The sequence below is a fragment of the Taudactylus pleione genome, unplaced genomic scaffold (genome assembly GCF_031769625.1).
Source record: "Taudactylus pleione unplaced genomic scaffold, aTauple2 ptg000820l, whole genome shotgun sequence".
NCBI lineage: Eukaryota > Metazoa > Chordata > Amphibia > Anura > Myobatrachidae > Taudactylus > Taudactylus pleione.
In genome coordinates this window covers 2,557,682-2,571,901 of record NW_028285222.1, presented here as the reverse complement: position 1 = coordinate 2,571,901, position 14,220 = coordinate 2,557,682, and the positions used below count along the sequence as shown (strand labels likewise).

At 42.3% G+C, this 14,220-nt stretch overlaps 1 protein-coding gene across 1 annotated transcript in view; it reads right to left on the bottom strand.

Moving 5' to 3' along the window:
- USH1C (USH1 protein network component harmonin) overlaps window positions 1-14,220 on the bottom strand; it is a 126,302-nt gene that overhangs the window by 98,541 nt on the left and 13,541 nt on the right. The window contains exon 2 of the mRNA XM_088458270.1: window positions 7,586-7,653. Coding sequence (XP_088314396.1) covers window positions 7,586-7,653 — 68 coding nt within the window. The remainder of the gene's footprint in view (window positions 1-7,585; window positions 7,654-14,220) is intronic.

Below are 14,220 nucleotides of genomic sequence, written 5' to 3'. Positions count from 1 at the left end.
CTCTGAATCTGTATATGAAGTGCTACAATGTATGTATATCTGTGTGTGACTGAGTCTCTGAATCTGTATATGAAGTGCTACAATGTATGTATATCTGTGTGTGACTGAGGCTCTGAATCTGTATATGAAGTGCTACAATGTATGTATATCGCTCTGAATCTGTATAAGAAGTGCTACAATGTATGTATATCTGTGTGTGACTGAGACTCTGAATGTGTATATGAAGTGCTACAATGTATGTATATCTGTGTGTGACGGAGTCTCTGAATCTGTATATGAAGTGCTACAATGTATGTATATCTGTGTGTGACTGAGTCTCTGAATCTGTATATGAAGTGCTACAATGTATGTATATCTGTGTGTGACTGAGTCTCTGAATCTGTATATGAAGTGCTACAATGTATGTATATCTGTGTGTGACTGAGTCTCTGAATCTGTATATGAAGTGCTACAATGTATGTATATCTGTGTGTGACTGAGGCTCTGAATCTGTATATGAAGTGCTACAATGTATGTATATCGCTCTGAATCTGTATAAGAAGTGCTACAATGTATGTATATCTGTGTGTGACTGAGGCTCTGAGTCTGTATATGAAGTGCTACAATGTATGTATATCTGTGTGCACCTGAGTCTCTGAATCTGTATATGAAGTGCTACAATGTATGTATATCTGTGTGTGACTGAGTCTCTGAATCTGTATATGAAGTGCTACAATGTATGTATATCTGTGTGTGACTGAGTCTCTGAATCTGTATATGAAGTGCTACAATGTATGTATATCTGTGTGTGACTGAGACTCTGAATCTGTATATGAAGTGCTACAATGTATGTATATCTGTGTGTGACTGAGGCTCTGAATCTGTATATGAAGTGCTACAATATATGTATATCTGTGTGTGACTGAGGCTCTGAATCTGTATATGAAGTGCTACAATGTATGTATATCGCTCTGAATCTGTATATGAAGTGCTACAATATATGTATATCTGTGTGTGACTGAGGCTCTGAATCTGTATATGAAGTGCTACAATGTATGTATATCTGTGTGTGACTGAGGCTCTGAATGTGTATATGAAGTGCTACAATGTATGTATATCTGTGTGTGACTGAGGCTCTGAATCTGTATATGAAGTGCTACAATGTATGTATATCGCTCTGAATCTGTATATGAAGTGCTACAATGTATGTATATCTGTGTGTGACTGAGTCTCTGAATCTGTATATGAAGTGCTACAATGTATGTATATCTGTGTGTGACTGAGACTCTGAATGTGTATATGAAGTGCTACAATGTATGTATATCTGTGTGTGACGGAGTCTCTGAATCTGTATATGAAGTGCTACAATGTATGTATATCTGTGTGTGACTGAGTCTCTGAATCTGTATATGAAGTGCTACAATGTATGTATATCTGTGTGTGACTGAGTCTCTGAATCTGTATATGAAGTGCTACAATGTATGTATATCTGTGTGTGACTGAGTCTCTGAATCTGTATATGAAGTGCTACAATGTATGTATATCTGTGTGTGACTGAGGCTCTGAATCTGTATATGAAGTGCTACAATGTATGTATATCGCTCTGAATCTGTATAAGAAGTGCTACAATGTATGTATATCTGTGTGTGACTGAGACTCTGAATGTGTATATGAAGTGCTACAATGTATGTATATCTGTGTGTGACGGAGTCTCTGAATCTGTATATGAAGTGCTACAATGTATGTATATCTGTGTGTGACTGAGTCTCTGAATCTGTATATGAAGTGCTACAATGTATGTATATCTGTGTGTGACTGAGTCTCTGAATCTGTATATGAAGTGCTACAATGTATGTATATCTGTGTGTGACTGAGTCTCTGAATCTGTATATGAAGTGCTACAATGTATGTATATCTGTGTGTGACTGAGGCTCTGAATCTGTATATGAAGTGCTACAATGTATGTATATCGCTCTGAATCTGTATATGAAGTGCTACAATATATGTATATCTGTGTGACTGAGGCTCTGAATCTGTATAAGAAGTGCTACAATGTATGTATATCTGTGTGTGACTGAGGCTCTGAATGTGTATATGAAGTGCTACAATGTATGTATATCTGTGTGTGACTGAGTCTCTGAATCTGTATATGAAGTGCTACAATGTATGTATATCTGTGTGTGACTGAGACTCTGAATGTGTATATGAAGTGCTACAATGTATGTATATCTGTGTGTGACTGAGTCTCTGAATCTGTATATGAAGTGCTACAATGTATGTATATCTGTGTGTGACTGAGACTCTGAATCTGTATATGAAGTGCTACAATGTATGTATATCTGTGTGTGACTGAGGCTCTGAATCTGTATATGAAGTGCTACAATATATGTATATCTGTGTGTGACTGAGGCTCTGAATCTGTATATGAAGTGCTACAATGTATGTATATCGCTCTGAATCTGTATATGAAGTGCTACAATATATGTATATCTGTGTGTGACTGAGGCTCTGAATCTGTATATGAAGTGCTACAATGTATGTATATCTGTGTGTGACTGAGGCTCTGAATGTGTATATGAAGTGCTACAATGTATGTATATCTGTGTGTGACTGAGGCTCTGAATCTGTATATGAAGTGCTACAATGTATGTATATCGCTCTGAATCTGTATATGAAGTGCTACAATGTATGTATATCTGTGTGTGACTGAGTCTCTGAATCTGTATATGAAGTGCTACAATGTATGTATATCTGTGTGTGACTGAGACTCTGAATGTGTATATGAAGTGCTACAATGTATGTATATCTGTGTGTGACGGAGTCTCTGAATCTGTATATGAAGTGCTACAATGTATGTATATCTGTGTGTGACTGAGTCTCTGAATCTGTATATGAAGTGCTACAATGTATGTATATCTGTGTGTGACTGAGTCTCTGAATCTGTATATGAAGTGCTACAATGTATGTATATCTGTGTGTGACTGAGTCTCTGAATCTGTATATGAAGTGCTACAATGTATGTATATCTGTGTGTGACTGAGGCTCTGAATCTGTATATGAAGTGCTACAATGTATGTATATCGCTCTGAATCTGTATAAGAAGTGCTACAATGTATGTATATCTGTGTGTGACTGAGACTCTGAATGTGTATATGAAGTGCTACAATGTATGTATATCTGTGTGTGACGGAGTCTCTGAATCTGTATATGAAGTGCTACAATGTATGTATATCTGTGTGTGACTGAGTCTCTGAATCTGTATATGAAGTGCTACAATGTATGTATATCTGTGTGTGACTGAGTCTCTGAATCTGTATATGAAGTGCTACAATGTATGTATATCTGTGTGTGACTGAGTCTCTGAATCTGTATATGAAGTGCTACAATGTATGTATATCTGTGTGTGACTGAGGCTCTGAATCTGTATATGAAGTGCTACAATATATGTATATCTGTGTGTGACTGAGGCTCTGAATGTGTATATGAAGTGCTACAATGTATGTATATCTGTGTGTGACTGAGTCTCTGAATCTGTATATGAAGTGCTACAATGTATGTATATCGCTCTGAATCTGTATATGAAGTGCTACAATGTATGTATATCTGTGTGTGACTGAGACTCTGAATGTGTATATGAAGTGCTACAATGTATGTATATCTGTGTGTGACGGAGTCTCTGAATCTGTATATGAAGTGCTACAATGTATGTATATCTGTGTGTGACTGAGTCTCTGAATCTGTATATGAAGTGCTACAATGTATGTATATCTGTGTGTGACTGAGTCTCTGAATCTGTATATGAAGTGCTACAATGTATGTATATCTGTGTGTGACTGAGTCTCTGAATCTGTATATGAAGTGCTACAATGTATGTATATCTGTGTGTGACTGAGGCTCTGAATCTGTATATGAAGTGCTACAATATATGTATATCTGTGTGTGACTGAGGCTCTGAATGTGTATATGAAGTGCTACAATGTATGTATATCTGTGTGTGACTGAGTCTCTGAATCTGTATATGAAGTGCTACAATGTATGTATATCGCTCTGAATCTGTATAAGAAGTGCTACAATATATGTATATCTGTGTGACTGAGGCTCTGAATCTGTATATGAAGTGCTACAATGTATGTATATCGCTCTGAATCTGTATATGAAGTGCTACAATATATGTATATCTGTGTGACTGAGGCTCTGAATCTGTATAAGAAGTGCTACAATGTATGTATATCTGTGTGTGACTGAGGCTCTGAATGTGTATATGAAGTGCTACAATGTATGTATATCTGTGTGTGACTGAGACTCTGAATCTGTATATGAAGTGCTACAATGTATGTATATCTGTGTGTGACTGAGGCTCTGAATGTGTATATGAAGTGCTACAATGTATGTATATCTGTGTGTGACTGAGTCTCTGAATCTGTATATGAAGTGCTACAATATATGTATATCTGTGTGTGACTGAGGCTCTGAATCTGTATAAGAAGTGCTACAATGTATGTATATCGCTCTGAATCTGTATAAGAAGTGCTACAATGTATGTATATCGCTCTGAATCTGTATATGAAGTGCTACAATGTATGTATATCTGTGTGTGACTGAGGCTCTGAATCTGTATATGAAGTGCTACAATGTATGTATATCTGTGTGTGACGGAGTCTCTGAATCTGTATATGAAGTGCTACAATGTATGTATATCTGTGTGTGACTGAGGCTCTGAATCTGTATATGAAGTGCTACAATGTATGTATATCTGTGTGTGACTGAGGCTCTGAATCTGTATATGAAGTGCTACAATGTATGTATATCTGTGTGTGACTGAGGCTCTGAATCTGTATATGAAGTGCTACAATGTATGTATATCTGTGTGTGACTGAGGCTCTGAATCTGTATATGAAGTGCTACAATGTATGTATATCTGTGTGTGACTGAGGCTCTGAATCTGTATATGAAGTGCTACAATGTAGCAGCAGCAGCTTTTTACATTCTAAGTTCCGTTGTGCTTCATTTGGAGACTCAGGTGCAGACAGATATAGAAGTGTCGCATATCACATTAATCTACACCAGTGTTGGCTAACCTTGACACTCCAGCTGTTGTGGAACTATATATCCCAGCATGCCCTGCCACAGTTTTAGCATGCCCTAATAGCAAAACTGTAGCAGTGCATGCTGTGTTATGTAGTTCCATAACAGCTGGAGTGTCAAGGTTAGCCAACACTGATCTACACAGTCTGCTGGTGCGTACTAGCCGCATTGCATTGCGACTCAGCCAAATTTTCAGCAGAGTAGCAAGGTACCTGGCGGCTCACTCACACCAGGCAAGTCGTGCTGCGTGGCATATTGAGGCTAGATGTATCAGTTCCAGTTGATATCAGAACAAATCTAATCACATGTTGGTCGGGATCTTTTTGAGTCCACGCAGCTTAAAACATTCTAATTGGCGGACAAGGTTGCAGCATGTAAGGGAGGCTTAAGCCTCCATCCAGCTATTATCCACACGTGGGCAGACCCCCCTCCCTCTTCCATGCATGGCCTGAGTGAGGTGGTCACTATACAATGATCTGTACAATGTGGTTTATCCCTTCTGGGGTCACTTTGGCAGTTCATAGCAATCTTCCCACCACACTCACTCATCTTCCAACATGGTGGAAAATAATCAGGACTGAGGTGCACTATGCTTGCATACACCACGCGGCATTGGGGAAATTGCCAATATAGCCTGTGTCTTAGCAGTGTGGGATATCCACCGTTAATAGCGAAACTCAGTCACTTCAGTTTCTATAGTTATGAAGAGGGAAATACTGAAATTTAAAACAGAGAATTCCAACTTTGGCCCGTATTCAATTTGGACCGAAAAGCCGGAATCAACGAAAAAGTTTTGCCGATGACGTCATTTCGCCAGGCGGAAAAGTATCACCGTATTCAATTTGAAAGACTTTCTGCCTGCAATGTAAGAGGCGAAAAAGTTTTGCCTATAAATAGCAGGCAGAAAAAAGTGGGGTTTAGGGGTGCAATGTTGTGCAGCCTTCACACAGTCCCCCAAAGGATAACTGTGTCAAACTGTTAAAAAAAAAAAACACCCCAAAAAATCACTTTCATTTTGGGGCAGAAAAAAAAAATGTTGGGGGACAAAGTTAAAAACTAGCGAACTAGACTCTGCGGGGGGTCCCCAAGTAGGCCCCAGGTGTTTTTCTCATTGCAGGTGTTTGCGGCAGGTGGATTTTTCACAATTTTTTTAAACTTAACTTTAGCAACTTCTAAATATGCTGACCCCCCATTTTCAATTACCCCAAATTTGCTGGGGTAAGTTATTTTGTGCAAAAAAATCTCCTGAATACTATTCTGCACCACGTATACAAAAACGCTATTAAGCTGCTATTGAGCCCGTTTAAAAACACCAAATACCTTCAGCGAGCCAAATCGGGGGGTACCATAGCTAACCCCCATGTCAGAGCATCTTTTGGGGGGCTGTCAGGCTGATTTCCCCAAATCTGACAGTACTTTCCGCTTGTTTAAGTTTGCCGGGTCCCGTTTTCGCGCACTTTCAAATTGAATATGGGGATACGTGGGCACGTGCGCGATACTTTTCCGCCTGCAAAACAGGCAAAAATTCTGTCAGGCGGAAAAGTATCGCGGGTCCGCTCAAATTGAATACGGCTCTTTATATATAATTAAGCTATTAAAGTCATGAAACTGTACTATAATTCTGTACAAGTTACTGGGCAATTCCCAGTGGATCCAGACTAGCAGTGACCATGAAAATGACAGGACAAATAAATAATACTTTTCTAGAGGTCATAAATCCATTTATATGAAGCCACAAAGGCTGCAGTCACTGGCTCTGTGTGAATAATTGAGAACCCGATTCACGAGCCTCACTCGCGGCTTTATACAAAGAGAACAATTAGACAGCCTGAAACTGATGAGATCTGACAGTCACGGGACGAGAACAAAGAGCGTCTGGAAACTTGGAATCACTCGGCTGTCAATCATCCCACGTCCCCAGGAGAGGAGGGAAGGCGGACCCCTGAATTGTCATACACAGCCCCCAGACAATGGAATACGGTTACACAGTGGTGAATAAATACCGTCAACAGGACAGTGCTTAAGGATATCAGAGTCTCTCTGATGTGCTTACATAAGCAGATCTGTAAATCTGGATCGGTCATGTAGTGTTCTCCATCAGTAGATCATATGTTCTATAGGGTATTATCAGTGTATAACAGGTTCTATATGGTATAATACAGAGGTTCCCAAACTTCGCCATTACAGTCCAAGTGTTAAGGATATCCATACTTGAGCACAGGTGACAATTCGTACTTCAGTCAGTTTGATGTATCCATCTGGGCTCAAGTATGGATATCCTTAAAACCTGCACTGTAATGGCATCGTTTGGGAACTTCTGGTATAATCAATATGTAGGAATATTGATCACAGATATCCCCAATAGTCAATATACAATATATTACACAGACACACAAAATACAGTTATGTATAAATATCTAATAAAACAGAAATCATATTCCCAGGAACAGATACATAATCCTCTCCCCCCCTTCACACTAATCAGGGTCCATTAACAGAAAACCCTGGAAGGGGAACTTACTGATAGTACATCCGCAGCACATCGTACAGGTAATCCTTTTCTGCCTCATTGTCTATGCATTTCTCCACCTGAAACACACAAAACACTCTAATCAGAATAGCCACCAGGTAAATACTATTAATATCGTAATCAGTAAGAACAAGGGGATAATTCTCTACACTGCTCCCTACCTGCCGGGGAGTGTACTGCTGGAAAAACACCTTCAGAAACCTCTTGGGCCACTCGTTAATATAACACATGTCCCCAGAGAGGGATGGGATCTGCTGTGGATCAGGCACTGGGATGCTGTGGCTGCTGTCTGAGCCTTTCAGGGTGAGCGTTCACACACAGAGATTGAGTTACCGCACTAAGTCCCACAACGCTGGTTACAGTAGTGAGGGGCATCAGTGACCAGCATTGAGGAGGGACAGAATAAAAGAATAAACCGGGGGGGGGGGGCATTTCATGGACATAAAGATAGCACATGACAATGTAATATAATAAGGAAGATATAGAGATATCAGCATAGAATATAATGCATTCCTTTCCCAGGAAAGAACCATTATATTATTATCTCTTAGGATGGGAGGGGGTTATAAAATGTAATATGAAAAATGTTCTCAGTAATGTAGTTCATGGAACTATACAATATTACGATATATTTATACATGATTCAACTCTCTCCCTCTCTCATACGGTAGTTTGCGCTGTGCGTTCACAAGAAAGACATTTTATAACAGATCTCTGATCACTAATACAGTCCAGAAAAGTACGTAAAAGAAAGACCACAACGTTTAATTTGGCAAAAGGGACTATTGTGACGCTAACTAAAAATCACCCGTTTTTTACTTATTAGGCTGATGAGTTAAAAAAAAAAAAAAAAAAGGGTGATTTTTAGTTATAAGAGGAAAAATAAACACATTCATTCCATTCTCACATTGTACTGAAACTATTGGGGGAATTCAATTAGCCACGATAATCTGCTTTTCCGTAAAAAATGGCTTAATGCGCAAATTTGTACTTATCTCGCACTTAGCCGTAACTTTTCGTGTTTTTCACCACCTCCTGACTGAGGTCATGGGTTCGATTCCCACCACGGCCCTACCTGTGTGGAGTTTGTATATTCTCCCTGTGCTTGCGTGGGTTTCCTCCGGGTGCTCCGGTTTCCTCCCGCACTCCAAAAATATACTGGTAGGTTAATTGGCTCCCAACACAAATTACCCCTAATGTGCATGTGTGTGATCATGTGGTAGGGAATATAGAGTGTAAGCTCCACTGGGGCAGGGACTGATGTGAATGGCTGAATATTCTCTGTAAAGCGCTGCGGAATATGTGTGCGCTATATAAATAACTAGTAATAAATAAATAAAAGCTGTGCAAAACCCCAATTTTTGTCTAAAAATTTTGGGACTTAGGGCTTGATTCAGACCCGTTCGCGCGCAGCCGTCAGCAGCCAAAGTATGCAAATACCGCGATTGCAAGCAAGACATTAGCACGCCCACTCTGTCTTGCCGTGCGATCGCGGTATGTAATTAGACGCCCACCAGCCTGACACAAGACGCCCACTTTCCCTTAGTAACATACGTCATCTCCAGGAAGTGAATTAAACAAATCGGTAACATCGGCCAACATCGGATTAATATGCAGCACTTGTGGTTGATCATACCCTACCGCAAGCACTGCGAGTGCTGCTGTGTGTATTTTAGCCATGTGACGTGTATGCTGACGCTGCGACTTAATTATGTACGCCCCTCAAATGGCATTTAAACGCAGACACGCCTGCGTTCGCACCAGCACACCCCCGTTACCATCGACCTTCCCGTTACCACCCACAAACGGTACGACCTGTCACTCATGCTTGCGGAGCATCTGTGTACTGGCTGCGATCGCTTCCCGATCGCAGCGACTGGTTCGCGCACTGCGTCTTATACGCATGCGCAGGTTGTGAACATCGGCCGGCTGCGTGCGAATGCAGCCTTGCGACCGGGTCTGAATCAGGCCCTTAGTTCAGAACTACTAGGACATCCTCCTTAATGACTAATTAGGCAAAAATATTTTTTTAATTAGCTTAATTTTGCCAATAATGACATGTCATTTTCAGGGTGAAAATGTGCAAAGTTCAGTAAAATAGGTTAATTGATGTGGGACAGGTATATGGGGGTGCTATATGAATGGGACAGGTGTATTTAAGATTGCAGATGGGTGTTAGAGGCTTTTTTTTAAAGTGTCTTTAAAAGACACAAAAATATACGTATAGGAATTTTTATCCTCCCAGACCTATTGCTAAGAGGTATTGTTTCAAATGATTGGGTGATGTGTAAAGAAGAATGGACCCAAATGTTGCAAGATAGTTTACTGGTTTCAATAGACAGCAGCAGTAAACAGCATATTGGTGCTTGCACAGAGAAATGTAGCAATCATAGATGTGGGTTGGTTGGTATGAATAAATATTGTAATATGGACAACTACACAAGTGGGGCAATCTTGGACAAGCCAGATGCAGCAAAACAAAAGTAAACCAAAATCAAAATAAAACAGATCAATGTGGCAACGTCCAGTAACAATGTTAGTGCAACATAAAGTCGAAGGTGGTAGTGGGTATTAGCAGTACCCGGGAAAGTCTATTCCGATATTCAGAGACTCCAATACGTTAAGCAGAGGCTAAATTTCCACCTAGTGTTGTGGACTTTTTTAGAGCTAGGGACGGCGTTCCGCTGACCTGTCTGGTCGTCCTGGTTATGCGTGGTTACTGCCTGGATGCTTGTGAATGTGTGGCAGAGTGACGTGGGCTCAGCTCCCTGGTCCCGGCGTCTGCCGCCCCTCTTTTCGTGACGTCAGTGTGGTCCCGACCAGGGCATATTAACGCTCTGCTACAGCAAAGTTTTATCTATCTATCTATCGAAATGGATCTATCAATTTGATATGGTGCTGGTTTCACTTTTGGGAAAAGAGAGACCGCACGGGTTTGTGGCGATGATCTGTATGTATCTGTAGCGCTGCATCTAACTACATTTACATAAACAAACGCTCACTGTACTCAGCCTATGTTTGCATTCTGGTTCTCCATTTGTAAGAAGCGCAACTGCCAGGTGCCAAGCAAGCCGGCCTCAGATAGCAGTACACAATCATTGCACATCTCTGCTCCTATATAAATGTGCACCACCACTCACTGCTGGCCGGAGGCGACATAAATCAGCACTGTGGGAACAGCATGGGACTTAGGGCCTGGTGCCGATGTGGACAGTATTGCACAGCCGCAAGGAAGCAACTGTGCAATACCGTCCAGCCAATATTTTAATTGCTGCAGGAGGCGTCTATAGGAAGCGGACACCTCCTGACAGAAATTGCGACCCGTGCGCAACGTCCATGATGGGGCTGGCAGCTTGCAAGGCCAGGAAATCTGCGTCCCGGAAAACGTTATCGTTCATATCGTGCATTTTTTGATGCCTCCCAACCCTGAAACGACCAGCGATGCGCAGGCACGGATGGATGATAATGATATCGACCATCGCCCGTGCATGCAGGCCAACCTGGTCGATATCGACCAGGTTACATAGGGACCCGTGAGCGTTGATCGCTGGCCCGTCGTTGGTGGGTTGGTGGTGTGCTGGATGATCGATATCGATCATGCAGCACACGGGGAAGGTGCAGGGCGATCAGTCAGTGATATCGTTATCACGGACTGATCGTACCGTGTGTACGCACCATTAGGGCCATATTCAATTAGGTGCGAAAAGTTGCGCTTTTCGAAAAGCGTTAGCGGGTGCGAACTATTCGCGCATCCATGCGTATCGCACTATCCAATTGCCGGAGTTTTCTCATGTGCGAATCGTGTGCGAATACACCATAGGCAGAAAGCGGCTAAATGTTTTCCCCATCTCAGAACAGGTGATAAAATGTGCAAAATCCATATTTTGGGGTAAAAATGTGGGGACTTGGTTCAGACTACCATCCCCCCCCCCCCATTTTCCAAAACGTAAAAAGTTTGGGAAAATGGGTTTAAAGTACTGGGACAGGTATTTTGGTGAGCTGTATGGATGGGACAGGTGTTTTTAGGATTGCAGGCTGCACTTTATAGTGAAAAATATACTAGCGCCCATTTTAATGTACCCCAATGTAACTACAGCAATTTTTTTTTTAAAAAAAGCTTTTTATCATTTTTCCACACTTATACAGGTAACAGCCATTTGACTCAATTTAAGAACCCAAAACACTTTTATTAGGGCTATTAATACACTTCTACAGTGATTTTCAGTGTCAGTTAGGTTTTTTATGGGGTACGGACGGATGTCCCCAAAATTGTGCTGTACTTTTTGCTAGTGTTGCCATGCGCAATTATAGCACATATGCGTTTACACGTGTTTTGCAAATGGATATGGTGAAAAGCGGAAGCGCGCATTGAGAAAGTACGCAAAAAGATTGCATCAAAACTGGCAAATGCGCCGTTAACTTCACCATGCGAATGAGTTTAGCCAAACGCGACTTTTCGCACCTAATTGAATATGGCCCTTAGTCATTAGCTTCCTGCTGCCTCCCTCCCCTCAGTCACACATTGGGGTCTTTGCCCACTTTACAGGGTCCGGCAGTGTCACATCACTGCCATCTGAGCCCCTCCTGGTCGTGTCTGGCATCCTTGAGACCTTAACTGGAACATCTGCAGGTGGGTCTGGCATTTCCCTCCAAACAGTTCCTGGGGGTGCCATCGGTGCCACCATCTTGGATTTACTCATGGCTACATCTGCCAGCCGGATTCCTGCAGTCGTGCTCACATGACCCAATTGGCCAATAGGTGCTAGAAGTGCCCTATGTAAGCCTTCTCCAGTGCTATGTTCATTGCCAGAACAACACTCTTCTCCCAGAGGATAGTTTCCTGGCTACGGTGGCTTCCAGCATCTGTTCCAGTGTCCTGGGCCTGCACTTACAAGTGTATTCAGCATCCGATTCAGTCACCAGCTACCGGCAATTACAAGTGCAATCTGCATTTGACTCCGGGCATGATTCAGAGATGGACGCTATTCCGATTTTCTGAAAGTGCACAAGCGTGAAAAGTCTAGAAACCCCACACTGTGTACACGGGAATCCAAGTGACCTATGCCATTTGCAACTGCGTACGGAATTGCTAACACTTAAGGGGTTTGCGATCCCTGGGTATATCAGGGGGAGACTGGGAGGTGACCTAAAGTGATCGCAAAACGAGGTAGTTTCATGGGCAAGTTAGGGGAGTGTCATAGGCGGGTCTGTGAACTCTGCTGCTGTCCAAAACACAAATACAATGCTTCAGAGGCCATGTTTAGTTGTATTAGAAGAGAGTAACTAGAGTAGTGTCCACACTAATACATTACTCATCTCCAGATATACTCTGTGCTGCTGGGTGCCCGGTTTCTTTCACTATACAACTTTCAGTCTGTGGCTTAATGCTGCTGCTATTCCCCTCCTCACACCATGTCACTGCCCCTGTCACATGCAGCCCTGTCCTCACTGACACATCTCTCATCTCTTGAGTTTTCAGAGAACCGAGCCGTGTAGAAAAACTAGCTTGTATAAAAAGCAGAAATCTGGCAAGATTAAATTCTGTAGGGATTTTAGCTCTACGTTCACACCCTGAAACATAAATCCTCCAAAACCGGTTGTAATGTTTAGAAGTAACTTCTTTTCGGATTCTATGAAAAGTAGGGATAACCCTGGATGGGATCCCTTTACATCCTAAGATGGCCCTTTCAACAGCCACGCCGTCAAACGTAGCTGCTTTAAGTCTGGATAGACTAAAGGACCCTGTAGTAAGAGATCTTCTCTCAGAGGCAGTGGCCACGGATCGTTGATCAGCAGAAGTTGAAGGTTGGAATACCAAGCTCCGCGAGGCCAATCTGGAGCTACCAATAGAACCTTGTCCGTCTCCTTTTTGACGCGTTGTAGAATCCAAGGGAGAAGAGGAAACGGTGGGTACAGGTAGACAAAATTGGAACTGCCACGGCGTGGACAGTTCGTACACTGCCCCAGCCTCTGGGTCTCTCATTCGAGAGCAGTAGAAAGGCAGTTGATAATTTGGTCTTGATGCCATGAGGTCGACCTGTGGAAGAAAGACCCCACCGTTGGACCAGCTGTTGAAAAACCTGCGGATGTAGTGCCTATTCCCCTTGATGCAGCCTGCCGGCTGAGGTAGTCTGCCTACCAATTTTCTACTCCTGGAATGAAGAATGCCATTGCGAACTTTTCCGCCCAGGTTAGAATCTGGCTTATTCTTTCATAGCCACCCGACTTCTGGAGCCGCCATGTCTGTTCATGTACGCCATTGTCGTGGCGATGTCAGACTGGACCCCGACTGCTCGGCCCCGCATCAGGTGATCTGCTGTCTGAATAGCATAAAACACTGCCCGCAATTCCAATATGTTTATCGGCAGACTCGCTTCCTGTAATATCCAGCGGCCTTGGAAGTGATCCTTAATTACAGCTCCCCATCCTCTCAGACTCACGTCTGTGGTGAGAAGAGTCCAATCCCACACTCTAAATCTCTTCCCTCCAGTAGGTATACAGAGTTCAACCACCAGAGAAGAGATATCAGAGTTCTGGAACTTAACCTTACCCGTTGGTGAAGGAAAAGATGGGATTCTGGGCCTGATTCAGAACCGGACGCTCTTTAAGAATGCTAGCTCTGAATC